The sequence below is a fragment of the Cyprinodon tularosa genome, unplaced genomic scaffold (assembly GCF_016077235.1).
Source record: "Cyprinodon tularosa strain WSP-4 unplaced genomic scaffold, ASM1607723v1 ctg446, whole genome shotgun sequence".
NCBI classification, from domain to species: Eukaryota; Metazoa; Chordata; class Actinopteri; order Cyprinodontiformes; family Cyprinodontidae; genus Cyprinodon; species Cyprinodon tularosa.
This window is the reverse complement of record NW_024039170.1, coordinates 130,845-158,418: the sequence shown is the minus strand read 5'-3', so window position 1 is coordinate 158,418 and position 27,574 is coordinate 130,845. Positions and strand designations below refer to the sequence as shown.

At 37.1% G+C, this 27,574-nt stretch overlaps 1 protein-coding gene across 2 annotated transcripts in view; it reads left to right on the top strand.

Annotated features, from left to right (window-relative positions):
- znf704 (zinc finger protein 704) overlaps positions 1-27,574 on the top strand; it is a 76,108-nt gene extending 48,534 nt beyond the window's left edge. Inside the window, exons 3-9 of one of the 2 annotated variants that reach the window (XM_038300307.1) lie at positions 10,624-10,727; positions 13,776-14,053; positions 18,817-18,917; positions 19,196-19,490; positions 19,759-19,878; positions 22,332-22,423; positions 22,694-27,574. In XM_038300307.1, the coding sequence (XP_038156235.1) occupies positions 10,624-10,727; positions 13,776-14,053; positions 18,817-18,917; positions 19,196-19,490; positions 19,759-19,878; positions 22,332-22,423; positions 22,694-22,808 (1,105 nt within the window). In that variant the 3' untranslated portion in view covers positions 22,809-27,574. The remainder of the gene's footprint in view (positions 1-10,623; positions 10,728-13,775; positions 14,054-18,816; positions 18,918-19,195; positions 19,491-19,758; positions 19,879-22,331; positions 22,424-22,693) is intronic. The other variant, XM_038300308.1, reaches the window with a different exon arrangement.

The window sequence follows — 27,574 nt, the reverse complement described above, 5'->3', positions numbered from 1 at the left end:
GGATTTAAATGGCTTAAGGAGATCATGTTGGTGTGTTTTGGTTTCCACAAAAAAGGGATTATTTGGATGTACGTGAAGAATAGACTGTATATAACTATCTCACATCTCCCTGTGTAAAAACAAACTGGACAGACTTGGAAGATTTGCAGAGCCGTAAACATGCGTTTGTAATCTTTCAGGTTTTTCCAGGTTTGGAACTTTGCAGCCGGACCAAAGCAGAGTACAGCATGATTGTGTATCACTGATTTTCAACTCTTGTGGTTTGAGCCAAGCTATGCTATTGTTTTTTCTGTTTACATTATTGATTTGTTCAAATAAGAGTATGATCGGAAGATAGCTGATTTTATTGCTGAGGTAAATTCAATAATAAATTAATATGTAAAGATTTCACCCTTAAAGGCAAGTAATCTCATATGTCTTGGTCCCTACATTGCATATAAACTTCTTTATTTCTCATAAACATCTGCCTTAAATGAATGGCTACATGCACTCTTTTCTTTGCCATTTTTAACTATAACGCTATAGATATATCACATGAAAACTAGGTAGGCATAGATTACATGTTAAAAATCCATTACGCTCTTACCAAGTCTTTTGATTTGAATCTTTTGAGGAATCTGTTAAAAAACAAAAAACAAATTCATAATTTAAAAATTCCTTAGATGTCCTTAAAAAACAATGTACAGGCCTAAATATTGCTTCTGAATAGAAAAAAATAAATTATTCTGAAAATCTGAAATGTTTATTTTAACGTAAAAGAACTGGTTCAGGAAAATGATCCTCACTGGCTACTATATTTCTAAATACAGCTTTTCATAATAGGCCTCTACCTACTTTCCTCCTGACAACTCACTCCTAAACTTTCTTTATTTTATCACACTTGTTTGAGACTATACATTTTTATTTTGATCATTTTGAAGCTTTAGTTTTTTAAATATTTCTTCAACTTAAGACCAGTACCTCACACATATATAGTTTATATATGAGTGTTGCAGAGAAGATGATATAAACACCAAAACATCACGTTTTTATTGATAATGGAAGGTTATGTACACATTTAAGAGATGGAAAGTAATCTGACATTACTTCTGTTGAGAGCAGGTGCTAAATATAATTTTAACTTTAAATTTAATATTGCATGCTTTTATTTGAACAGCAGAATATAGAAATATACATAAAAAAACACCTAGAACTAAATTATATGTTTTAGCACATCCTCCAAGTGCCATCTGCTCACATTTACAGCAAACACTTCCCTGCAGCTGTTTGTGCCGCTGCTTTCGACTTTGCATGCACCAAGTGGTGGACTGATACTTTACTTAAACAGGCACCTAACAGCCTTCACAATATACCAGCGAAAATGAAGCAACTTGGGTGTTAAAATCCCAAACTTTTGTAATTAAGAATAGATGAGTTTCTGTCTTTTGACACAGATAGAAACGTCTGGTTTCTATGGTTTCACTTGCTAACAATTTTCATGATTTTCCTTTCAGCTGAGTCCAGTGGTTGTTTTTATATGAGAACACCTCCCTGCATCAAGCAATATCAAAGAACCAAGCCAAGCGAAACCCTCTCCCCGCTCTTCAGACATCCTGTTTCTCTCTCTTTCTGTCTACGGCAAGAATATGCGGTAGAGATGTCAAACAAGCACAAAGTGTGCGGGAGGGATTGTTTGATATGCATGAAAGAGGCTAAGAGAATCTAAAGCAAGTCCAGCAGGGGTGCAGGGAGAAGGAGGAGAACAGAGCAGCCTGGGTTGTGCTTCAGCAGCACTGGCCTCTGTTTCAGGGGGATTCTTGTTCCATGCCACACCTTTCAGCTGCCTTTATTAGGCATGATTGATAGTGTTTTGAGTGACATGGAAACCAGCACTGCCAGACTGTGTGCATAGCTGTGTGTGCAAAAAAAGACTGACCTTGGCCCATTTAGCCCAAGTGAACTTGGAAAGAGTTTGTTTATTAATATATCTAAGCCTAATAAAGGTTGTTTTTTCAGGACTTTACATCAAAATATATACTTTTCTTTCCTGTTCAAGAAACTAATTCTGCTTGTGGCAAAGCAGAGGCTCCCTCTGATTTCTTTCATTTTTTTATCTTTAGACTTGTAATGTGAGAGCATATGAAGTAAAATGCTGATTTTTATTTATTTTTTGTTGAAAAGACTTGTGGTTGTAACAACCAAGTCAAGTATAAAGAAATGGCAAACTGATTATTTTGGGAACAACTCAAATTGTGTATTTATTGCGAGGCTCTAATGCAAAATGTTGGACAAGATACATTAATGAGCCAAAGGTACAATTAAGTTCATTTAAATTAGATTTATATAAATTATACTATTTGTCTTTATTTAAAAAAACACTCTAAACAAACAATGATGATGTAAAATTAATGCGTAGCATAGTTCTACAGACATGGAATAAAAGTTCCTTCTCTTCAGCATTTATATATAGACGGTGGAAAAGTTAACCTCAGCTCCACGTTTCATTGGTTCCTCATTTATCGGTCAAATCAAGACCGTCACAGTAACATGAACTCATGTTATTTTCTCTGTTTTGCTTGAAACTTGACACCGTCTGTCCCCCACAGTGGTGGATACTCTGCTTCTGCCCTTTTTAAACACAGAAGAGCCTGGCCTTTTCTGTTATTTTCTTCCAGCTTGTTTGTTTCATTGATTGAAGTCTTGGCGTCTTAAAGGGGATACACACATCTGGGAGGGGAGGTGCAGCAAATGTAAACATCTGGCACACAAACGCACTTGCAGATGCTTCAGTGGCAGCTTGGCGAACAGCCAGAGCTCCCAGCGAACCCGTCAGACCCCCTGAAGAGGGAGCTGTTGTTTTTCTAGTTACGATGCTTCATATTTTAAACTCTACAGGTTAATCATTTCAGGCCGGGTTAAACACATGTTTTGGATTTTGCTCAACTCCCAATCAGTCATCTTCTTGCTTTCATTACTGTAGTTACATCCATTAACTCCTGGATTTCTCTTTAGCAAGCAGCTTTATTTCATTTGATCCTTTTTTCCTTTTCTATTTTTCAAAACTGTTCTTCTTTCGGCTGCCTGTAGTTCTTGCTTTAGGCAAATGTTTGATATTTTAACTTAACATTTTTATACAGGACTGAAAAATATTAAGGATATTATGATTGATACATAAAGAAACAATTAGTTGTATAGATAAATGCTACAGGTAGTGAATGGATGAAACAGATAAATGCTTAAAGATGTTTTAATTGAGCAGTAATGTCAACATTTTTCATTAATTCAGTAAATGAGTACTCACAGTACTTTGAGTCTAGTCAGTCAAAAGGTGCAGTCATGTAAAATAATTAAAAGGTAGTAGTAGACATGAGCTAAATATGAAAAGAATGTAAATATGATTCAAAACAATTAAAGGGTACATACGCCAAAACAATTTTATTAACTTTTAACTATGATAAAATGATATTCCATTATCAAAGTCATGCCCAAAGTGGTGTTTTTGTTTTATGCATGCATGTTTGAGTAACCTGGACTCTGAAGAACCATCTACCACACACCCACTTTCTCTGATGTGTAACATCATACATAAGGCACAGTGTGACCATTTCTGTTCAAAGTTAGACGATGTGGTCAATGGGCGAGAGGCGGGGTACACCCTGGACAGGTCGCCAGTCCATCGCAGGGCAACACAGAGAGAAACTTGACCAAAAACCATTCATGCACACATTCACACCTAAGGATAATTTAGAGAAGCCAATTAATCTAACATGATGCTTTTGGACTGTGGGAGGAAGCTTGAGTACCCGGAGAGAACTCACACATGCACAGGGAGAATATGCAAACTCTATGCAGAAAGACCCCAGGCCGGCAAGCAAACCCTTAACCTAGCCCCAATACATCATCTTATTTAAAAAAATGTATATATAAAAACAATATTATTATTATAGTTATATTATAATTATATTAATAATTATTTAAGTAAAACTAGTATGTAGTATTTCTTTTACAAATATGAAATACATTTTTCTCTAGAGGCTTTTTATGCTTGCTTTTATCATGTAAGTTAGAAGCTGTGTACACTGTAGATTTACAGATATTGTGTCTGAATCCATGCTGTGACACAGGATGGATGAATCATCATTTGCAGTGGAGAGTTGTGATCTTTTCCTTTTTTTTTTTTTTTTTTGCTGTTTTGGGCTCTTTTTTTAACCTGTGCCCTCTAATCTGCATATAGAAAAGTATAACCAATGATTAGAACATAAATGTCTGTCAAACTAACTCAGTGGAAAAAACTTAAAGGACTTTCTCAACTTATTCTGTCAATCAGAGATTCTTTCATTTTTCTTTGTAAGCCATTAATTATCTGGATAATTTCAGGAGGACAAATAAAACCCACAGCAGCTCTCCTATTTTAAACGCAAGAGTCCAGCTCCACCTTTGTCCACTCAAAGTTGGCCTCACTTGTTTTATCTAGATTTGACCTCGCCTAAGAACCGTGTGGGAGGATTCAGCTGATCAGCATCTCTCTGACACCACACTCCTACTTTTTCTTTTATTTTTATTTGTCCAGAAGGGATCAGCATCAACCACATTTTATTATCTCATTTGTTTTTAACATTTTCTTTTCTGCTGCTTGAAAGGATCGTGTTTGGAGCTGCTACGGTCAGTTAAATCATTGATCATTAGTATTATCTGCTGCACTGTGCAGTTTTCTGATAATATTCTGTTATGGGTCAACTTCTTTCACAATATGAAAGCTTAAAACCTTTGTTTCCTGCTATGTTTTAGTTGTACTTCTTATTTTTATTGATTGTCAACATAATAGAAACCTATTTTGACCTTATTCGGTTCTTCCTAATTAGACGATGAGCATAATATCTATGCATTAACAATGTATCAGGCTCAGACTTAATCTATACTTCACCTCTGTTTTTAATTAAATCTTTCCCCTAGAGCCGTTAGGAGCAAAAGGAAAAACCATAATACTTCCTAGCTACCAGTTTATACTATGTATATGTCGATGCTGATGCAGTTTTACTTTAAAGTGTTTGTTTTAGTTGGAGAGAAAAAGTCTTGTTTGTCTTGCATTGACTTTAACTACATTAACAGCATTTCCTGTGTCATTTTACTTTGTATTTATGAGCAGCCGGCAGCAAGATGAAATTACATGGATCTATTTCATATAATCTGCTTTAGTAAACAAGCTCTTAACTCCCTCTGTAGAGTTGTGTTAATGCTACCATATACATCCAGGATAATGTCCCTTTCAGGAAGCCTCCAGGGGGGAGGGGGTCAGATCCAAGAACACCGGTTTATTACAGATGATTAAAGCGTGAATATTAAAACGGAGGCTCAAATTTTCAAATGAATGAAGTTCATTTCTCACAATTCATTTAGCAATACATACCTCCTTCTGTTTCTCATGCATCGTGTTTCTAACAGGCTTTGAAAACACACGGATGTGTTCATTTAATCCTTCATAACATGTTTAGGTTTGATAAAACCACTAATGATAGGATTTTTTTTTTTCCCTTCACCTCTCGCTCCGTTTCAAACACCACGTCATAATTATTAGTCTTCCTAATTCATTTTCCTATGATTGACGCTTCTGGTATTTTAAAAGTCAGACAAATCTTCTAGTAATTATTTTCTGACACTGTTGTAGTGGAGATAATATCTGCCGTCAGACGACACCCTCCCAAGGTGACCAGGACGGCGTTTTACAGCAAAGCGGGGGGTTATGGGGAATAGTGACAGCTGTGTGTGCAGCTTCCTTTTCTTGATTTATGTTCAAGCTGTAATGACATCATATTTAGCAGCAGAAAGGGTTATAAATTAGCCATCAGCTAATGGAGGCTTAGCTTCTTTTCTTTGTTGGCCAACACTCTCTTCTCATCTCCCATAGCTTATGCTTTGCCTGAGTAAATAAGCTTTTAATTATAGAATTCAATCACAACTGCAGTATTAATGAGGAAACGCTAAATTTTAGGAGTCTGTCTGCAGCTTGAATTATGTTGCAAATTTATAGAGCAGATGTGCTTAAATGCATTAAATGAGCAAGTGATTTGAAAAATAAATCATATGATGGATATTTTTTGTTCTTTTGGTTTGTTTTGCCCTTTGTTTATTAAAACTTTGCTCATTTATATCCCCTTTTCATTCCCCAATACATTCTCTTTTCACACCTTACATCCAGGCATACCTATAAACAAAGAATTTAGCCCTTTTTTTATTTTTAACCACTGCTTATTAGCAGGGTCGCAAAAAAAAAACACCCAAGTGGGGCCAAAATATTGTGAAATGCATAAACTTGAATGTCTCCTGAAATAAATAAATGTACCATTTAGATTTCAGCAATAAATCAATATATAGACTCCTGATTGATATCAATAGAATCCCTCTCTGATAAATGTTTTACTAATTCCATTGGCATTCTGGGTAATGTAGGCAGAAGAAAGAATTAAGGACCTCAAAGCCAGATTGAAGAAGGCTGGTGGTCGGACTAACATATTTTTAAAGATTGCATTTTAAATAGGGATATTGTTTTACTTTAAATTCCCTTGAAAGTCATTATTTTAAATGGGTTATAGCCAAAACACTAATCAATAATAATCAGTATTGACTGCTATGACAGGATTTTATTGTAATACATTTTTCAGCCATAAACATAACCCTAGTACCATTAAATGAGTAAATGTAACATTTATTTATCTAAAATGTCATTTTTTTTCATTATTAGACTATCTACTTTATATGTATAAATAAATATAGTATAAAGTAAGATAGCTAACATGTTTTTTTAGGTGAACACTAACACAGTTGCTCCTTAGATGTAACCAGCTCTCTCATTAGTTAAATAGCTACACTGGGTTCACAACATGATCAGACTATGATTGGTTTAACTGGTTTTCAGGTCATGGAAAAGGTGAAAGGAAAGGGTGGAGTAAAAAGAAAACGCAACTGCAAAGGGATTTGAAAATGCAAGGTGAAAAGGAAAATGGAAATAATATAAGGAGTTACATTTTTTAATGTGTGATTAGGACAGAAATTTATAAACCAATTTATTAAATACTTTTTTTTAATCTCCATTCAGAAATACGATCTAAAAATATTTTTTTTGAGTGCAGTATTTAATATTGAATAAATAAATACAATGGCTGTTTTTCTTTTTCAGTGACTCTCCTGGTCCTCCATAGAATTGTTTTTTTTTTTGGTTACAGTTTGAAATGTTTGGAAACCTTTGGCTTATCAGACCGTATGCAATATTTAAGGCTTAATTTGGGGGGTGACAAAATAAAAATTCCAAGTTGTCCTTTGCTTAAACACAATAAAAGCTTCAGATTTCACGGGAATGAAATCAGTTTATAGATTTCCATCAAAAGGTCAGATGAAAAGATTAAAACTGTTGATTTATGTACGACTGGCACATACTGTAGAGTACCATAGCAGAAATTGAAGAAGAAATCTGATTGACATTCAATATTTGGAGAAGTGAAAAAAGGCAAAGTAGTGATATGACTGTCTTCCAGAAAGTCTTATTATAAACATTAATATAGTCCTTGTTTCTGCTGCAGTGGTGCTTCGTATTTTTCACAATCATGGACTAATAAATCTGAATATTATCTTCAACTGGGTTGCCTTTTTAAAACTAAAGAAAACTCCTAAGGTCTGTTTTTGTTTAGGAGGGAACTCTGGAAATCCCCCTCTGCTCTGGAAGTGGAAACATAGGGCCTTCAGTCCTCACTGAGGCTAAGGCTGCCAAAAATAAAAGACCAATAAATACATCTGAAGAAAAATGCAAGTGCTGTGGTCCATCAGAGGTTTGAGACGAGCAAACGCAGAAACAGAAAGACACTGATTCAATGCCGATCAGGAATGATGGAATGAAACAAACAGTTATCTCAGCGTTATTTGACATGATCATCATTATTTAAAAATGTTTAGAGTTTTATAACTGGAAAAAGCCTTAATCTAAAATCTATTTCTGTGTCAGTGTCTGCCTAAAATAATAAATAAATGACTTCTCCATTAGTCAAAACTCTTACTAAATCTTATTAGTCTGATTTTGCCTGTTTGCAGTGTTGATCTTTTATTTTTCTGTATTTTCTTTAATTTTGAGGTGAATCTAAACATTAAACCTAAAATGACATGAATTATATTTTCTTATATTCCAAATGTTGATAATTTAACAATATTTTATTGACACCAAATCATAAAAAACTTAAGTTCTAAAACTTTTTTCTAAAGATTTTTGCTCACCTGTTTATAATAACTGTAAGGTAAACATACTTATTAAAATATACCTTAATGTTTCCTGGAAAAGGGCAAAAAAGGCATTTTCTAACCATTTAGACCAGATGAATGTGTTAAATCAAAGACATCCTGCTTTTTTAGTTTTAAGTTAACAGAATATTTCAATCAAATGATAATAAAATCATTGCTCAAGTAAAATATCTATGGGTTTGTAGAACATTTATTGAGGTACTTCAAACATTTACTTAAATTCCAGTTTTGTTAATTAAATACATTTTTATTGGTCTTCAGGAAAATAAAATAAGGAGACTGGGTCAAACTGGAGTATCAGTAGAGCATAAACCAGGATTTTTGTTTATTTTTCATGTATTTTTTTTACATACCTAATGTTCTGGCTTTTACTCTTTTTATTTCTGTTAATATTTATGGAATAAGTTGTGTGTTTATTTATACTTTTGAATAAGCAAAAAGTAATAAAAAATAACCTTTTTCCAATCTTTAAACCATTTTTGAGATGGACATGTGTTTTGTGAATAGGTCTGCCTCTCATGTGTTAATTTAAGGTTTATAATAATGCATTTAGTCATGTTGGAGGAAATATGACCACTGCAGTGGTTCTAGTAATTGTTTTCAGAAGCACTTTTTGTTTTTATTGTTTTTCTATATCCTGTGAAAGATGCTATGAGGTTTACCTCTTTACCTAAATAGATGTGGCTGCAATTTCTCCTCCATACAAACAGCAGACATATATATTTTTTTTTTTTCAGTAAACCGTGTGTCTGTTTTAACCTTCCCTGTACTGAACATGTAACAATGCAAAGGTCCTGTTTTTTTTTTTTAATCATCTGTTGTAAAAAAATACAATAAAAAAAACCTGAGTTGGCTGATGCTATGTTCGTCCCAGGATCGGGTTTGATGGTTTGACATCCTCCCAGCATCAAAGAGCTACATGTTTGTGCACACAGTGCTTGTCTTATTAACAGTGAGACATCAGCACAGGTAGGCAGTCAGTGACGCAGTCGTTGACAGGGCTTTGATCACAGAGATTGTGTCTCACTTGTAAAATTGGCGAGTGCCAAAGGATTGGGAGAAGCATCTTCTAGGCTTTGGTTAGACAAATATTAGCTGATATTTATCATGTATTCTGGTTTCTGCAAAATAACACATCCTGCTCAGTCTGAGTCAGTGTTACATGCATGTTTTTGTTCTAAGTTTGTACTCTTGTATATCAGCCGGTCACTGTATATATTTCAAAGTAGTTTAGGCGATTGCATCAGTTGCTCATAAGAACAAAACACTTGAATATGATTAGTGGCATATGTTGCAGACAGAGCAGTAGTCTGCAGACAATATCTTTTTTTCCTTATCTGGATAAAGTAAGTTAAATCTTTGGAATATTGCTCTTGAAATTGCAGTTTTGAACATTCTGGTTTTTGGATCAAAACAGTGATTTGACATATAAAGTGCTGCTATGGAAGATTTTAAGACAACAGCTTATAATATAAAAATTCTGACTGAGAAAACAAAACATAACATTTCAGTTTGCCATTACAAATAAGATATTTTTGGACCAGAAGCTACACAGAACATCATCATGCCCACTGTGAAACATAGTAATGGCAGCATCATGCTCTGGTTTTACTCTAAGGTGGAATTTTTTTCTTTCTTACTGTGAATCCTAACAGTCTTTACATTTTTGTGTTTTATCTTATCTTTTGTTTCTCAGTTGAATTGTTATTGTCACAGTAGAGGTCAAAGAGGTTTTACAATAGTAAACCATGGAGTTGGCTCTAAGAATCAGCCGTAAAAGAACCGTATTCTGTCTATTAAATGTCAGCACCAAAACAAATGGTGTATAACCTCTTAATATCCACCTAATTTCTGGGAAATTGTGGCCTATTTTACATACCCAAATGGAAAAGCAAATAACTGAGGAACTTTAAGCCCAAATTACATGTGTGATACGTTATTTGAAAGCTAACACCTTCTATACATGAGAATTGGGTTAGTAAAACACACAAGCTGCATAAAGCCCAAGCTGCATTAGTTCTAACATGACTCAACATTGTTTTTTTTGTTATTCTCCAAATTAAAAGGTCTTTTTAAAAAAAGCAGCAATAAAGACATGCTTGCTTGTTGTGGCTGCTTTGTCATGCTACATTTCGACATGCCGCTATAATTGTGCTTTGGTGCTCGCTTTGTCCATAAAATGATTTAGGTGGTTGAATTGGAGAATCTGAGCTTTCCAACAATGTCTAACATGTCTATATTGGTAAACATTTTACCAGTGTTCATTTTCATGCATTCTGAGTTATTATTTGTAAAAACTCTTTAAAACGGGTTTTGTGAGGATAAAAGGAAGATGTTTAGGATTTCTGTTCTGTTTTATAGACGCTCAGAGGAAGAGGTGGACATGGATAAAGTGACGGCTGCCATGGTTCTGACCAGCCTCTCCACCAGCCCGCTGGTCAGGAGCCCCCCTGTCAAAGTCAGCGGTGAGTTGCGTGTCAGACGAACACAGTTTCTAAACAAAGCATTGTCTCTGCATCCTCAGAACACAAATAAATTGTTTCACACCAACCCAGCAATTTGTACGCTCCTCTACCTGCCAATGTTATCTGGTGAATGCATGCGGAAGCTTTGGTTGATAGATGGCTGCCACCTGCCGTGCTTTAGGATTGCTTCATCAATGAACGAAGGGGAATCCACAGAGAAGCCCACAGAGGCTGAAGATCCACATAGTAGCAGGAATCCAGAATTATTTACAGCTGTAAACACGTGCTTCAGCTTTTTACATATTTTTTTATCTGTCCGTTCAATAAAGATCTGTCACTTGGTTTGAGATCCCAACTTAAAGGGGCTTTTTTCAAGAAGCCGTCATACTCACATAAACAAGCAGTCAGCTCAAGCAATGACTGACATTAGATGAATATTCAGGCTTATGTTTGCCTTAACATACACTTAGCTCATTATAGTTCTTTTTCTCCACCACGGGATTAAAATAGCATACCAGTAATTTCTTACATTAAAGATGAGCCACTTGGTCGTCTCTGTAAAGTAAGATTATGAGAGAAGAGACGCCCTGCTGGGACGCTGTTTACTAAACAAAACTGGGTCTCTCTCACTCATTTTGTTATATTCATGCTCAGATACTCCAATATTTCACCCAGCTTACATGTTCTTTTTTTTTTTTTTTTTTTTTTTTTTTAAATGAGATCTGTTTTGTGTGGGATTTTTCAAAAGAAATATTTCTTTGATCTATAAAAGCAAGACCTTGCTAGTGTCTCCATGGAGTCACTGAACAAGGTAAATGTTTGTAGTTTTGGGCCCGTTCTGTGAGAAGTGGAAGTAGTAATTCAAACTCAAAGTTATTTATTTATTGTAAAGGCAAGTATGAAGTGATTTACAATATCCCATAAAGCAGGAATGCCCAAAGTCAGTCCTTGATGGCAGCTGTCCTGCAAGTATTCGAGGTTTCCCTGCTCCAGCACAGCTGATTTTCATTATTTTCTTATTAAAAGGCTTTTGCTGAACTACAGTCATCAGATGTATTTCTGCTGAAGCTGAGAAACATTAGCTCCGTTTACGCAACCTTTTTTAAACCGTGCAGAGATCGGTCCGAGCCCGGTAACCGAGATAACTGTTTAGTGTAAATGGCACGCAAAACTGAAGCGGACCATGCCAGACACAACCAAACCACACTAAACTAGCACTAGTTCATCAGTAGGGCTTGGCGCGGTTCAGCTGTGGCACGGTTCTCAGATAATAAAGAGCGCATTAGGAGACCGCGTCATCTCCTTACAGTCAGCCTCCGTAATCAGGAAATTTCACGCATTCATAAAAATACTAGCTTCCCTATCGTGCCACACAATTTCCAGTGATGATTCTCCTTAGCAGTTTGATGAACCTCAACGTTACTCATCTCTAAGCCCTGATTAGACTATCGTTTGTCGTATCCACTTCCCAAAAGTCGACTCTGTCAATTACATTCACCAAAGGCTGCCTCTTAGCCTGACTCTCCACAAGCAAAGAAGTATCCCACTTATAACCAAACTTCCTGAATGTTACAGGTGCTGCCAAGTTGATTTGCTTGCTTTAGAGAGCAGTAGTACCCTGTGTGAGGGTCTGTTAAACCAGACTTCACTGGAATAACAAAAATAGCTAAAAATAGCTTTCATTTTAGTTTTGAGGGTCTTAGATAAAATAGCAGTAAATTGGTTCCAGAAATTATAAAGTGTCAGCCACAAAAACAACATCTTTTACATTCATCTACCATTTCTGAGAAAATTTTTGACAGGTGCGAATTAGAGTAATGAACTTTGTACAACACTTTAAATTGAATAAGTTGCAACTTAGCAACAGTGTACTAAATCGATTAGCTGATATTGTGTTTTCTCACTGCTGATCTAAAATGGTTATTCCTAGTTTACTTTACTTTAGATGTTGTTTATGTTATGTTATTATGTGTTTTAAGTTAACTACAGATTCATATTTGGAGCTTTAACTTTGTCTTGGACACTAACTCCTCTAACTATCCTAAACGCCGTTATTAGGGCCTCATTTTTTCCACACACATATATTTGCCGTTCGGAGGCTCAGCAGAAACCTCACTTCCTGCGTCAGTTCAAGAATTACTTTTATTTTCTATACTGTTTTTATTCAGTCTGTTTTATGCAGAGCCATCTTTATGTGGGTTACCTCCTTTACAAAACAAGTGAGGTCCAAGCTGGACCTAGATAACTGTAGATCTGCAGATAGGAAAATGTGAACTCTGCTGATCTCACACATTGTAGTTACACGCCAAACTCACCTTTACTTACCTGTAGGACTGTGTAGCAGAGAATTTCTTTGCAAAAAACAAGCCGGCAGTTTCTCTCCCCAGGCTGTCTCCTAGACAAACACAATAGAGTCCTCACAGCTTGAATAATCAGCTGCTCTGCTGGGAAACAAATAAGCATACTGCACCACCACAGCGTGCCTTTCATTATACGTATAGTGAAAGGCAAGTTTGTATTACGGTACTATCCCTATTAGGACTTTCCATAGACTTAAAGTCATTTTTAGTTTCTGCATTTATGCCTTACCCTGACCCTTGCCCTAACCATAACCCCGACATTCATCTAGTGTCAAATCACACCTTTCATATCTCTAAACTTACTCTATATTACCTAATTACTCAAACTTACTCACTATTAAAAATGGGCCTCCAGCCTTTGGTCAAATGGCCTCAGAATGTTAGTTAATGCACCAAAAATGGTCCTAAATAAGTGTTATTAACAAATACACACACATACATATCCTACTGTTTATTGTTATTTTATATCCTATAAGTTTTTACATAACTCATCTACTGTTGATATGATGGGAGCAATGGAGTTCATCCTTGTAAAATCTTAAGACGCTTTGAATCACACCATTTCATGGTTTCTCTTGCTTTATTTTTATTGTTGTCGATCTCCTTGAAGGAGATTCCTCATGTTGTATCAACCGACTTTGAATTTTCCATCCTCATACATTGTCATCCTTTCTTACCAACTCTTTAGAAAGCCTGAGTGGTTCATGGAAGGAGAACGGCTCAGCTGGACCCTTCACCCCATCCAGCAACAGCTCCTCAGGAGGCTACTGGAGCTGGTCTGCACCAAGCGATCAGTCCAATCCTTCCACGCCATCGCCGCCGCTCTCGGCTGACAGCTTCAAGCCTTTCCGTGTGCCAAGTGTGGGTGGTGTGGGCTCCAACCCGACGGGGGCGGAAGACCCCAGTCTGGATGAGCAGGATGGCAGCAGTCTGCTCTTCGATGAGCCCATCCCACGGAAGCGCAAGGTGAGTTCACTAAATCGATTTTAAGGCTGACATGCGGGTCATCTGAATGTGTGGAAAAGAAAATAAGTGGATTAAAGATTTTAATATCTATAGATGTTTAAAAGGTAACCCACCATATTTTTTCTAAGGTACAGATGTCAAGATAACTTAGTCTTTACCAGGTTTTTAATGATTTACCTGTAGCTCAAAGTGTCCAAACTGATCTAAAAATAATGAAATATTTCTTGTAATAAGTGTGTTTGTTCTTAATTTGATGAGGGGAATAGCATCATCTTCCAGTGTAGGGAGTATTTTCTCCTATAATTGGACATATGTGTATAATATGCACATAATGGAATATTTATTTTCTGATTTTAAATGCAAATCATCTTATTTTAATAGCTAATTCTCTTACTTATCTGTTAAAGGGAGAAGACTCTTATTTCAAGAACAAACTAACAGAATTTAAATTCATTATGTGACATTTTCAGATAATCAATTAAGCCCAAAATAAAATGACCATAGGATTGGACACATTATAACCATCTTTTAAGCATTTTCATTCCCATAGAAAAAGTTTGATAACCCCTCTGCCACCATGCTTTATTACTGGTATAAGGCTTTAGTGGTTTTGTATTTAGCCTGATTTTGAGATTAATTTGGTGTAGAAGTTGAATTAAACAGCTTTCCTTCTTGACAAACAGCTCAGGTGTGGGTGACGGCCGAGTCCAGATGGAGGGCAGAAGTAAAGAGAAAACTGTGGCTTTTAATTTTAAGCCATTATTGTTGATCTAGCAAAAGAGAAAGGAGCAGAAACTGTTATATGCGGCCAAATGGACATCAGCTGTTTGGTTCTGCTTCTCAGCACATCAGTTATTATTCAGTCTGATTCTGATCTACACTTTGGCGGGAGGGGGCCAAGGTAAAACACAATGCCCCCCATCATCTTACTGTTTCTCATTTCCCCCTCACCCTGACAGCTCACCGTCACTCATTATGTTTCAGATACTCATCGTGTTGTGTTCTCCCCTCTTATCTGTGCTTCTGTTCCACTTTCATGTCATCATCATCCATCTCTTCCCTCGTTTCTCCTTCCTCCTTTCCTTCATCCTCTCCTCTTCTCTCACGTCTTTTCTCCAGTTTTTGTTTACCTCTTGATGCTCGTCCTCCCCAGACATCCAATCTTTATAATTACTCCTCTCCCTCTTAGTCGCCCCTCAGAACTGTCAATGATTTTCAATATCGGCGGAACACAAAAGATCATCCCGGCTTTACTTCTCTAAATATCCTTTTAGGTTTGGCCTAATTTTTGCAGTGAAGTAAAGGGGGTCTCAGTGAGAAGTGGGAAAAAAAAGTTTTAGAAGTGGAAAAGTGGAAGATGAAGGTTTCAGATTGAAAATTAAACAGTAATTAAATGACTGCTGAATGTTTTGTAAAATGGGTTATTTTATTGTATATTCTTCTATTTTATCATTATATTAAAAAATACGTTACAACTGTACATTTACAGTCATATGTTTATATTACCGGTACTGTTTTTATATATTTACATTTTTTTTTACTATTTTTCTAGGCTGCACTTTTAAAAAATGAGCTGTTCCAAACGAAATTTCTTTTTGTTTTACACTTGTGTAGACAAAGTGACAAATAAAGTCTAAAAGTCTAAGTCTAATTTGCCGGAATTAAACCATAGAGGAAGAAAAGGGCAAAGAAACAAACTTACTCTATAGAAAAAAATATAGAGAGCTGTGAAATGTGTTTTGCCTCCTACAGGTTTCTTCAGCTTTTTACTCTTTTTGTTCCACTGAAAGGTCTTTGATCATCAAACTGATTTAATTTCAGACAAAAATAACTCAAGTAAATGTTAACAATTCAGATAAGTCCAGGCTAGTTTGGAGGGAAAATAAATAAAAATCATCACTTTAAATGTTTTTTCTTGTATTTACTCAGGTAACCTTTAATATAAAATTTGTTGGAGGTTATGAAACCTTCCAGCATGACTGAAAAACATCAACAGAAGGAATCTTCTATACAGCACTGTAGTTTATGCAGTGGCAAGGCTTCACAGCAGATGATCTGCGTGCCGTGCACCTCCTGTGGTCGTTCTCCCTCAGCAGCACAATACCGTTTGAAGCTCCCCGTTTAATTAACTGTGAAGAGTTTCTTTAGGAGCGCACACTCTGTAACACAGAAACAGGCTTTTGTTGTCAAGACAAAACAATGCTTGGGAGACAGATGATTGCCGTGTGCTTGCATTTCTGATATAAAGTGGAGGGAAAAAAACATCTTGTCAAAATGAAATCAGACTCTTTAACAAAAGTTTGACTGACAGGAGAGCAAGGGGGAAAACTCTGAGGGGCTTTTTCCTTACTGCAGGAAAACAATAAACTTTCTCTTTCAGGGAAAGGGTGATGTAATTACAGCAGATGAACGAAAGACTGCAGAGAACTGGCTGAATTGTGTCCAGCATAACTTCATGAAAACATTAAGCAGCATTTAGGAGGAAATCTGCTGTTAAATGAATATTGTTGTTGTCCATAGACTGAGAGGGAAACACCTAATAAGAAAACATCCAGCTCTAATGCCATCGAATAAGTCACATGTACAGTGAAGAGGAAAAAATAAGGACATAAATTCAATATTCTGTTAATTTAAAAAAATGTGTACACAATCTTATATCATCAGCTGATTCTTTAATTACATTTCAAGATTTTTTTTTTTTTGACAAATCAATAAAATGTGCTTTCTAACAGGGGTATCTTATTGTCATTTTCATCTCAGAAATTCCCATATTCTTCTCTTATAGATCTGAGATGTTTGGTTACTTTGTAGTGAAGCCTGTTTCAGTTCCAAAATGAAAGATTAAAAAATTATTAATAAAACCTTCTGATCCTTGGAAAGGTAAAATTGAAAAGAGAAGCTATGTTTGAAAATTACCCTTTAACTGGCCAACTTGTGAAACCACCTTCCTCCCAAGCCTTTTATCTAGGCTTTAGCCATAATTGTTTATATGGAGCGTTTCTCTGAAATCCAAAAATAATAAATAAAAAGAAACATTTCCCTGTACATTATGACCAAACATCTTCACTGTGGTCACATTTATCCAAAGCAGGTTAAACCAGAAGGCTTTAAATAAAGAGTTATATATCATCTGCATAAAGAGAAATCTTATATTTAGGTAGATCTCTCCAAATTTCTTTTTTGAGCTAAATTGACAATAATTTCTGTAAGATCCAAGTGAAAATGTTGTTTTCTGATAATTATAACAATGAAAAGTACAATGTTTACATATAAAACAAACTACTTTGTAAATAAACTTAGATATGAATTGTTAAACATATGAGAGACAAATGTTTGCAAAATAAAGAAGCTCATCTGGCCGTACTTTTTTTTTATGGGTTTTACGTCAAATGATTGTATGTTTTTAACGATAGCATCAAAAACAAGTTGAATTTATCCCAGAAAGGCAGACGAACGGTACGTTTTAAAAATACGGCAGCATCAACACAGAAGGAGGAGTCTTTGCGAGCATTTTGGTTTGGTTTAAAAAAAAATCAGTGTTCCTCTTTGGTGGTTTTTTGAGACTCCAGCAGAAACACATCTTTATTGCTAACAGAAGTGGTGAACCGCATCAGTAATTTATCGTAGCCAAAGTATCATGTGCACAGAAAAAAAATTTATTTGGAGGATTAACATTCTCTGGATTTGCATCAGATTCGCCCTTATTGCTCAAACTGATTTAGATGACAGTCACTGAGAGGCTGACCTGTGGAGAGGGGTTGGTGGAAAAATCTGGCTTTAGTTTATTTAAAGCTACTTTTATGTCCCCTAATCCTATGCAGCCCTTATTGATATTGATTTCCATATGGCCAAGTTAGATTATTTAGAAACCAGAGCACCAATATCTTTAGATCATCATGGGTTGTTTTGTTTCAATAAACACATTAGCAAAACACATAATCCAGGTCTAATTAAAACCACACAGACTATAACAGACTCGAAGGCAGGGCTGCCTGCATAGCAGATGTTGCTGCATTTTGTATTTATTTTTATTTTTTTTTAGTTGCTGTCATGGTGGAATGATTAATGTGTGATGCCCTGGAATAATCAGCACATAAAGATCAAGCCAGTAAAGGGAAATTCTCTGCCTGATGAACAGAGCACCCTATTAATCACTAGTTCAAAGTGTTTTTTTATTGTTGTTGCAGCTGCTCACAGACTCTGTGTAACTTAAACAATGGGGAAGCTACTATTATACATGCTGCCCCCATGTTTGGGCAGAGAAAACACCATGGAAGCCATTCTATGTACCAGAAGAGAGGAAGACAAACACGTTTTCATAGAAAGAACCGAGCTAAGCAACAGGTTTAATGATGAGCAATGAGACGAAAAGACTCAAAGATTTGATCACAGTTTCGTAAAAATATTAAGACACCCAGAAAAACCCAGGCTGTAATAAGGTGCCCTATTTTTTCTCTTCTTTTTAGCGTTTTGGTCTTAAAATAGAAGAAATTGTGGATGCTTTATAGAGGCGCAGAGATTAGGGTTTTATTTATCTGACTCAGCTTTAGTCCTGGTTTATCAGCTTTAATAGTTCAAACCTAAACTGAATAATCATAACAATCAAACTTAAACTGTTCAAAGTTTTTTATTCAAGCTGTTATTATGACAGATGCAATAATTTACCTCTTCATGATACTTTTTTTAAAATCTAAACATAAAAAAGGGCAGTCTTTGCATCCAGGTTATCTGATCTGACCTCATCTGTTGTTTGTTTTCTGCAGAACTCCATGAAGGTCATGTTCAAGTGCCTGTGGAAGAACTGCGGCAAAGTGTTGAGCACCACTGCAGGAATTCAGAGACACATTCGCACCATCCATCTGGGGTATGACAACATTTGCACGCTTTAGGGAACCACCTGCCCTCCATTACTCCCAGTGACCTAAGTAGTCTGTGGTTTGTGGTCTGGCTTACTATGAGTTCCCTCTATTTTCTGAGAAGCCAGGGAATAAACCTGAAGGATAAATTCTCCATTTAATCCTATAAATTATTTTAATGCGAAGCTTGTGGAATATGAAATTCCATTCTTGCTTATTTTCTGTCATAGAAACACCTTTTTTAAAGTTTTTAAACATTCTCCTTCTTTATACGTCATTCATGTAGGCGTAACTGTGACTCGGACTGCAGCGACGGCGAGGAGGACTTCTACTATACAGAAATCAAGCTCAATACGGATTCAGTAGCTGACGGGCTGAGCAGCCTGTCCCCTGTGTCCTCCTCCATCCTGTCCCCTCCGCCCCCTCCGCCGTCGCCTCTACAGCCCCTCAGCCATCAACCGGAGTCCCACCGACCCTCACATCCCTCCGACTCTAAGGAGCCTCACGCAGGTGGCAACACCCCGCTCAGCCGCTCCGCGCCAAGCGCTCTCTACCTCATCCACTCGGACCACGCCTACCAGGTGAGCGCTCAATTGTCTTCGCAAGCTCACCTATAGGCTTACAAACGGCTTAGGCTGTGTTGGAAAGATCCATGAAAGGGCACAGCTCTGTTTTGGTTCCCTGTTTTCAACAAATACTCCAGCAGCTGTAGCGGATCCTACAAAAAGCGGGGAAACATAACACAATAGAACAAATGTAAAAGGAAATTTAGACTTTCAAGTCGCCTCTTTGTGATTTAAAGAGATCAATGCTCAGCGTCCTCTGTGCTGTTTGAATGTCCTCCTTTAGGCCACGGCTCCAGTGTCCATTCCCTCCAGCAGCAGTAACTCGTCCTCCACCAGTTTCACTCCCACCAACAGCTTCAGCATCTCCTGGCAGTCGCCTCCAGTCACTTTCACAGGGAACACGGTGAGGGAATGTGACATTCGTTTACATATACAGACCTCCAGATTTATTCACACCCTCCACTAAGTAGGTCGGGGATCCTACACAGGACGAGGATAGGAAAATATTTGGAATGCATAAATACATAAATCTCTGTAACTTCAGAAAATGTTTCTTTGTTTTTTGAATTGTTTAGGTTTTCAATTATTAATCGATAAGGATTATTGTTTCATGTTTTTTGCCTAGTGGGTCATTTTACTTTTGGGTTTTAAACAACACCTAAGGGTTCTTGAACAGAGTTTGGATTAGTGTCAAATAAAGTGTAACTTCCTTTTTTCTTTTTTTTTTTTTTATTGATAAGTCAGGGAGCCAGGTCAGGGATACTGGTCAGGCGGGAACAGTTCTGGAATCCAGAAGTCCGCAGCCCAGTCAGGGGTTCCGATCCACACAGGAACAGACAGATCCAGGGTTCCAGGAACCTACAGAGCCTGAAGGCATGTTCAGAGTTCCATGCATCCAGCAGCGAGCTCAGTCAGAAACGCACAGATGCAGACAGGCGGCCTCAGTGGTTGAGGGACAGAGACAAGACATGGTACCAGGATAACTGCAGAGCTTTAAACTGGTCTCCAGCTAGAAGCCAGGACACGATCAGGAGACAAGACAAACACTAATACAATTAGGCAGGTGAGAGAAATTAGCAATTAAGATCAGCTATCAGGGCAGATCATGACATTAATAACCAACTGTTGAGATGCAAAACAACAACAAGTAAACAAGGTGATACCACTTCAGCAGTGTCCGTATGCATGGGGAGGGACCAAAACAGTCAATGAAAGACATTTTAGGGAATGTTTTACGCATACATTTCCATAATGACTCAAAAGCTGATGATTTATAAATCTTGCAAAGTCTAGAAAAGAAGGAATTTTAATTTGTCACCCTTGAGATGTCAAAAAATGAATAGATTTTTTTGCTGCAGTAGCAATAAAAATGATTTACTAACATTTAATTTAAGAGTAAATCAAGTGTACCACACTTATTGAAGCTGTAGTTTGAACATTTGCAGCTTCATAATACTTTGGCACTTTGTACAAGTCTGCATGATTTGTAAGAAGTCTGCCCTGATGCAACATTTAGTGAGATGCAATATTTTTAGGTGTGTCAGAGATGTATTTTACATTTACAGTTCAAATGCCCCAGTCCTCATACTGGATTTCTATATTTACGAGCAGAGAAGCTACAGCTCACTAAGATGAGGAAGAGAAGTTAAGAAGAAAAAAAAACAGGAAATGTTTCATTGCACTAATCAACAGTATTAACCCCTGTTATTGTTTTTTTCCTGATGCCTTGAAGGTTGGAGAGATCGTTCACCCTTCCCCTAACACAAATCTCTCTACATCATCCTGGGTTCTCCCCTGTTCTGCTCTTCTTTTTCAGTTTTATGCAGGATTTAGGTCCGATGACAGAGTTGGTCATGGGAGATGGGTGTTTTTATGTCTTGTGACCTATTTTTATGTTGATATGTGATAAGTTTTGGACCGTGATGTTGCAGTGCTGACTGACCGCATGATGAGTCAGTTTTTTTGGCAAAGGCCATCAGACTCTCAAGAACTTTCTGGTATCTCTAAGGACTCGTGATGTTATGCTGTATAGTAGGTTTCCCAGGCTCTGTGGAATAAATAAAAGGACCCACAGAGTCTCTACTGTCCTTTATCCCTCCTTTGTTTCGCTGATTCCATGTTGAGCTTAATTTCTCCAGAGTCACTTAAACTTTGAGCAGCAGCCTCTCAGGTTAATGAACTCTGCACATTTACATCTGTGATGTGACGACACAACAAATCCTTCTCCAAGCTTCCCTCCTTAACATTCAGTTAGACTGCACCAGATTTACAATAGATGATATTTAGAGTTGATTACCAAAAATAATGTTGTTGTTTTTTGCAAACACTGATCTATTTACCTCCATTGGCCCCTCCTCTATTTCCCTGAGTGACAAAGTTAATTCAAATTCAATAAAAAAATACTATATTCATCTCAAAGGGAAATTAAACAACATTAAAATAATGAAATATTGAAAAGTTAAATTAAATAACTAATATCATAATAGCTTGGGTTCTTGTCCAACCTTGTTTCTCTCAGTTCCAGTTCTCAGCAGGTTTAGATGAGGGTCTGTATTCTTCGAGGCTTTTCTGTCTAACAAGGGTTAACAAACATCCACCACACTTAGAAGCCATTGTTTCCTGTTTTTCCTATTTCAAAGAACAGCAAAAAAACAAACCCAAAGGAACCGCCCTTTGTGTCACATCCCATTCGTTCCCCAGGGATGAAGTCATGGATTACTTAAAGTTCCTTAAGGACTAAAAAGCTTTAGTATTTTCTATTTTAGAGGGTTGGCACTGGGGATTTTGCCAATAAATCAATTTTGGGGGATTTATTGTTAATGTTTTGATTGACAAGCTTCTGTTCACTCTTTCCAGGTTTCTCCCACTGAAAACCAGGTGTTCGGAGAACAGCGATCCCAGACCATCTCCGTCCTTTCATCCCCTCCCAGAGCGACCACTGCCCTCAGGTACCAGAACCTCATTGCTTATTCTTTATCTAACGCCACTTACTGTGTTTAAAGATTTACTATGCAAAGGGGAAGACAAATCTGATATAACCTAAAACAAAAAGTCGGAAACCAGGTAATCTGATCACATTTTCTGCCAAAGAAGCCCATCAGAGAGTCAGCTTTGCTGCATGGAGGGAACATTTCTTTGCACATTAGCACGGTGGAGCTTAACTCCCTGATTTACTACAGCATGACCTTTATTGTTGGTTCCTTTTTTCTCCCTCACAGCCGGAAAGTGCGCGGCGAGGGGAAGAAGTGCCGTAAGGTCTACGGGATGGAAAACCGTGACATGTGGTGCACCGCCTGCCGCTGGAAGAAAGCCTGTCAGAGATTCACCGACTGATCCCACCCGGCCAGTGCATCGCAGCACCAGCAGGCACCGCAGCTGTCGGCCAGAGAAACGTAGAGGGAGGGGGCTTCGTTTTGCATGCACTTGGTCTTTCTGCGGCTCAGAATCGCAAATATCCGTCAAGCTCCGGCCCCTCTTTCACGTTAGCGAATCCCTTCCAGCAGCAGAGGCAAATGAAGGATGGCCAAAAACAAAGGGTTGTTTTTTTCACAGTGCTGTCCAGGACTCCTAATACTGCCTCCATCATTCCCAACATTCCCAGAGAATGGGAAACTCCAGTGCAGCTAAACGGTGTAAAATAGATCTTTTCATGTTGGGTTCAGTGTTGCATCTTTCTATGTTTTGTACAGCTCTGGTTTTTAATGGAAAGTCTTGTCTGAGAAGCAGCGTTTTTGCGTTTTGGTAAAAAGATTAATGGGAGACTTTCTTTTTCATCCAAAAAAGGAACTTTTTTTTTGTTCCTCCTTCAATTCCTTTACTTGGTTTGTTTCATTTCTGGACATTTCTGAGATCAATCAGTCCTGTTCCTTCTGGGCTCCGAGGGGCCGTCATGGAACTGGATGAAAGGCGGGAAAGAGAAGGAAGTGAAAGTCAAGCAAGGTGAATAATCAATGCAAACTTCCAGTCCGGGAAAGCAGATTGACTACATCCCATTTGAAAATAACATTAACCTGCTTAATCAAGTCTGTTCCCTCCATTTATTCAGGGATGTGATTCTGCAGAAAGATAAAGAACCAGTAGCTTAAACGTTGGGTTTATGTTAACCTCAACAGCAGCTTCTCTCTTCTTCTGTCATGTTCTTTTTTAATTTTTGGGGCTTTTGTTGCTGTGCCATGTTTACGCTTTTGTTTTAAGCATGTTGCTCCTTCACTTATTTCAATGGGGATCAAACTGAAACTGTTAAACAAAACATATTTGAACACAGCTCTCTTCTAGCTCTTTGAGTCACACCCTGGAAAGAGCAACATTTTTTAAGCACATGCAGAGATAAGAAACCAACCTCCTTGTGTTCATTTAGCTGTTTTCCAAAGCAAACTGCTGAAAAAGGAAACTTTGTTTACATGTGCCACAAGGGTGCATCTCTGTTATCTGTAAGCTAAAGACAGGAGGGCTGAAAACCAAAAGCGTTGCACTAATTTTAATAGACAAACTGATTTCTACCGCAATGTAAGCTCAGTTTCTTCTGAACCTAGCTCTTATGAAGGAAATTTAATAGCAAAAAAATACAAAAACGACATAGCTGCATACAGCCATTCTTGTTTCTTGAAGAAGTGAAGGGAAATGTGGAGACTGGATCATTTCACCTCTTTGCTATTTACTCTGCCATATGTTGCCATTTTGCTCCTATGAAAAAAACAAAAACCTTTACCACTTATCAGATTAATCAGATAATTCTGTCAGTAGTTGGGTATTTTGATGACTAGTAGAGATGTTTGATTAAAAAAATGCTCCAATCTTGTATTATTTAATTGGTCATTGTGATGTGAAGTTTTAAAATAGCAGTCTTCTTTTTTTTATTAGCTTCTAAACCCTGTTTGGCCCAATTAACTCTGAAAATATGACCCCTAATCAAACCTTATAACTATAAGATACATCCTTTTTAAAAGTAAAATTTGTTGCATTTATTGGACACATCAAATAAAATGAACTGATCCAAATTCTGCTGCAAATTATTAAGTTATTAGTTGGTGCTATTAGTTCTTGAAAATTGTATTTGGACATCTCTGCTGCTTACAGTGGAATTGGAGGTGGGTGTGAGAGAGAGAGCAGATTGTGAACAATTATTAACATTTAGCTTTTCGTCTTAATATTTCACATCTTAATTTTATATTAATAATTTTTTATTCCTTAGAGAAATAGATCTCAGATTTTTAAAACAGGAACTTTAGTTATTTTCTCTTAATCATCCTGATTGGTCACTTTAAAAATGTTGCACAAAAGCACTTGGAGTTTTTTTAGTTTGTTGTATTTTGTCATAAAAGGTTTATCAGTTTACATTATATGTGGGATTCAATTTTATTTTTTGTCTTTTTTTATGCAGACAGTGAAATCACCAATGTTGAAAGTTTGAAAAAGTGACTGAAAATCTGCTTAAGTTGGAACTTAAGTTAGGAAACTGTGTCCATCGCCTGAGACTTTAAAATTCAATCTGGCTGCTGTTTTTTCTAGCTTTGAAAACTGATCTCTTTAAATCAATTACTGTTCGATACAACATCCTTTATTCTACATGAGCTGTGTTCAGTCAGCATATAACAGTTTTGAAATCTCCCTGGTTTTCTTTCCTGGGACTGAGAGACTATAAAACGTGGTTAGTTATTGTTTCCTAATCTGACATCAGTGACCACCAGCACTTGTTCCTGTCCTGTTTAGTCCACTTCACAGGAGTTCATTACAATTTCCTCTTTTCACCAAAAGGTCGGTGCAACAATGATCTTTGCATAATTGATATTTTTGGCTCTTGGTATCCATTGCCTTTAAATCACTGTTACTAAGCATGCATTTGCTTTGTAAATCTGTGTCATAGTTAATTTTAATTATGATCGAAAACAACCAAAGCAACATAGAGGGTACTTTTACTATTGAGAATCATTCACCTAAAGAATAAGGGCCTCAACCTTGCCATTTCTAGAAAGCCAACATTTTCATGATGGACAGAGGCTGAAGAACCAAATAAACGGTGGCGTAATGTTTAGCCTTCCTGTTATGTGCTCAAATTCTTGCTCTCTCTCACTCCTACAGGTTAAATTAACCTTGGACATGTTCTGATGACATACATTTTTCTTCATGCAGCCGAAATGTCCATACTAAAGCGTGTTGCTGATGCAAATATGCAAAGCTTAAGTTCTCTAAAACTTATAGATTTTGCGGTTTCTGACTGAAGTATCTGGTCCTGGCTGATTAAGCTCAGTAAAACATCAATTTTTTCCATCTCATAGGCAGAGGCAACCTAAATAAAAATGACAATGCGGTGAAATGACCAGCATCCAATTACTTGTCTGTTGTTTACCATGCACTGCACTACTTTCTCACTTTGCTCCATGCAAACCAAACTACAGTTTAACCTTAACCCTTCAGATTGTAAATGAAGAAACTTCCTTTTTCATTCGAAAAGTTTTTATTTGAATTCCAGCTTCTGTTTTTGCCTCAAAGGGAATGTAAAGGCAGCAGCCGGCTTTATTACAGTGTTGTGATTCAAAGACAGAGGTGTTGAGGAAAAGACGAGGCAGTTTGTCCTTACTTTTTCTCTGTTTCCTCTGTCATGTGGCGAGCTTATTTGTTTAAATGCATGCTGTAATGTTAGTTTGCACTTCCGCCAGCCATTTTCACACCAGTTATTATAAACCAACACCAGCTGATAAACTCACCATTGCTACTTTAGCATTCAGTACTTCCACCTCTGCAGGCCGTAGCTCTTACTTCTGTCCTTTTTTTGTTGTTTCTGTATATACGGATTTCTTGTGTATCCTCTAAGCTTGTTCTTTTTTTGCTTGTTTTTCTTGTTTTGTTTTTTAAGCAGATAGATCGAGCAGTTCATCTGGATCCTTTTTTAGGAAGACAGGTTATAAGAAAAGTCTCTGTTCAGCCTTAATGTTGATCATTATTCTTCTGTTGTTACATTTAGGTTATTTCAAAGCTCATCCACCCTTGTACAATGTGAACTTGTTTAAAAAAAAAAAAAGGACAGATTTATATAGTTTCAGAAAAAAAGATTTAAATTCAAAGCTTAAGAAAGAACTTAGGATGTTTTTCTTTGACTATTTTTTCATATGTATATGCATACAAATATATAAAAACTGTTTATTCATTTTATTTTCATGTTCTTCTAATGAGGCTGTAGGAGGAAACGTATTACTATCTCAGCCTCTTGTGCTCTTTTCCTTTAAGTGCGACCTGCATGTGTTCCTTCATGCTCCCACTGTTCTGCTGATATATCCAAAACCCACAGTTGAGTCCATGTTTTATTTCCAGATTATTTGAAGTCTGTTTGTGTTGGATTCCATGCATGAGTGAGGGAACGTGAAGGACGTCCGGGCAAAGCTGCCTGGGATTGATCACCTTTTCCCAAGGTGTCGCCAAGTTCGCTCAAATCCCATCTAGGTTCATGGATGTTTAAGTTACAGCTGAGTTTTGTTTGTTTTTTCTCATTTTGTAATTATTGTTCAATGTACTTCCCACTAATTTCTTTCCATCACTATGGTGCTTTTGTGTTTTTCTCCATTTGTGTTTGGAAAAACTTGGCGTCAGCTACAGTCGAGTCTCCAGGAACCAATCCCTGCAGTTCTCAGAGTTGCTGGCAAAGCCGGAAAAACAAAGTGGCGCATTTCCAGGCAGCTAATTTACAAGATCTTTTTCCTAAATATTTAATATTGTACAAGATTTGGCTTAAATAAGCAAATTCAATGCTGTTTATTCTAGATCCAAATAAAACTCAGAGTTTTGCAGCTGTTTTTGTCAGACTTCTCGAGGAACTCTGGGATTTTATCCTGAAATAGCCGGATATGCTTCACAGTGCTGAGAGTGATATTCGTCAAAAAAAAAAACAACTGCACAGACACTGCTCCAGCCTGACGGTGCTTTCAGAGGCTCCTGGCCTGCTGAGGTCGGGGATCCTGGTGCTGTGGCCACGGCGGGGGAGAAACAGAGGTGCTATAGATATCCACGCAGTACTGTTTCTCCCTCAGATCGCATTGATTCCATTTTGTACATATTGTTATATTGCTTAAGAGAACATGAAAATAAAAACACCCTGTCTCAAGTCT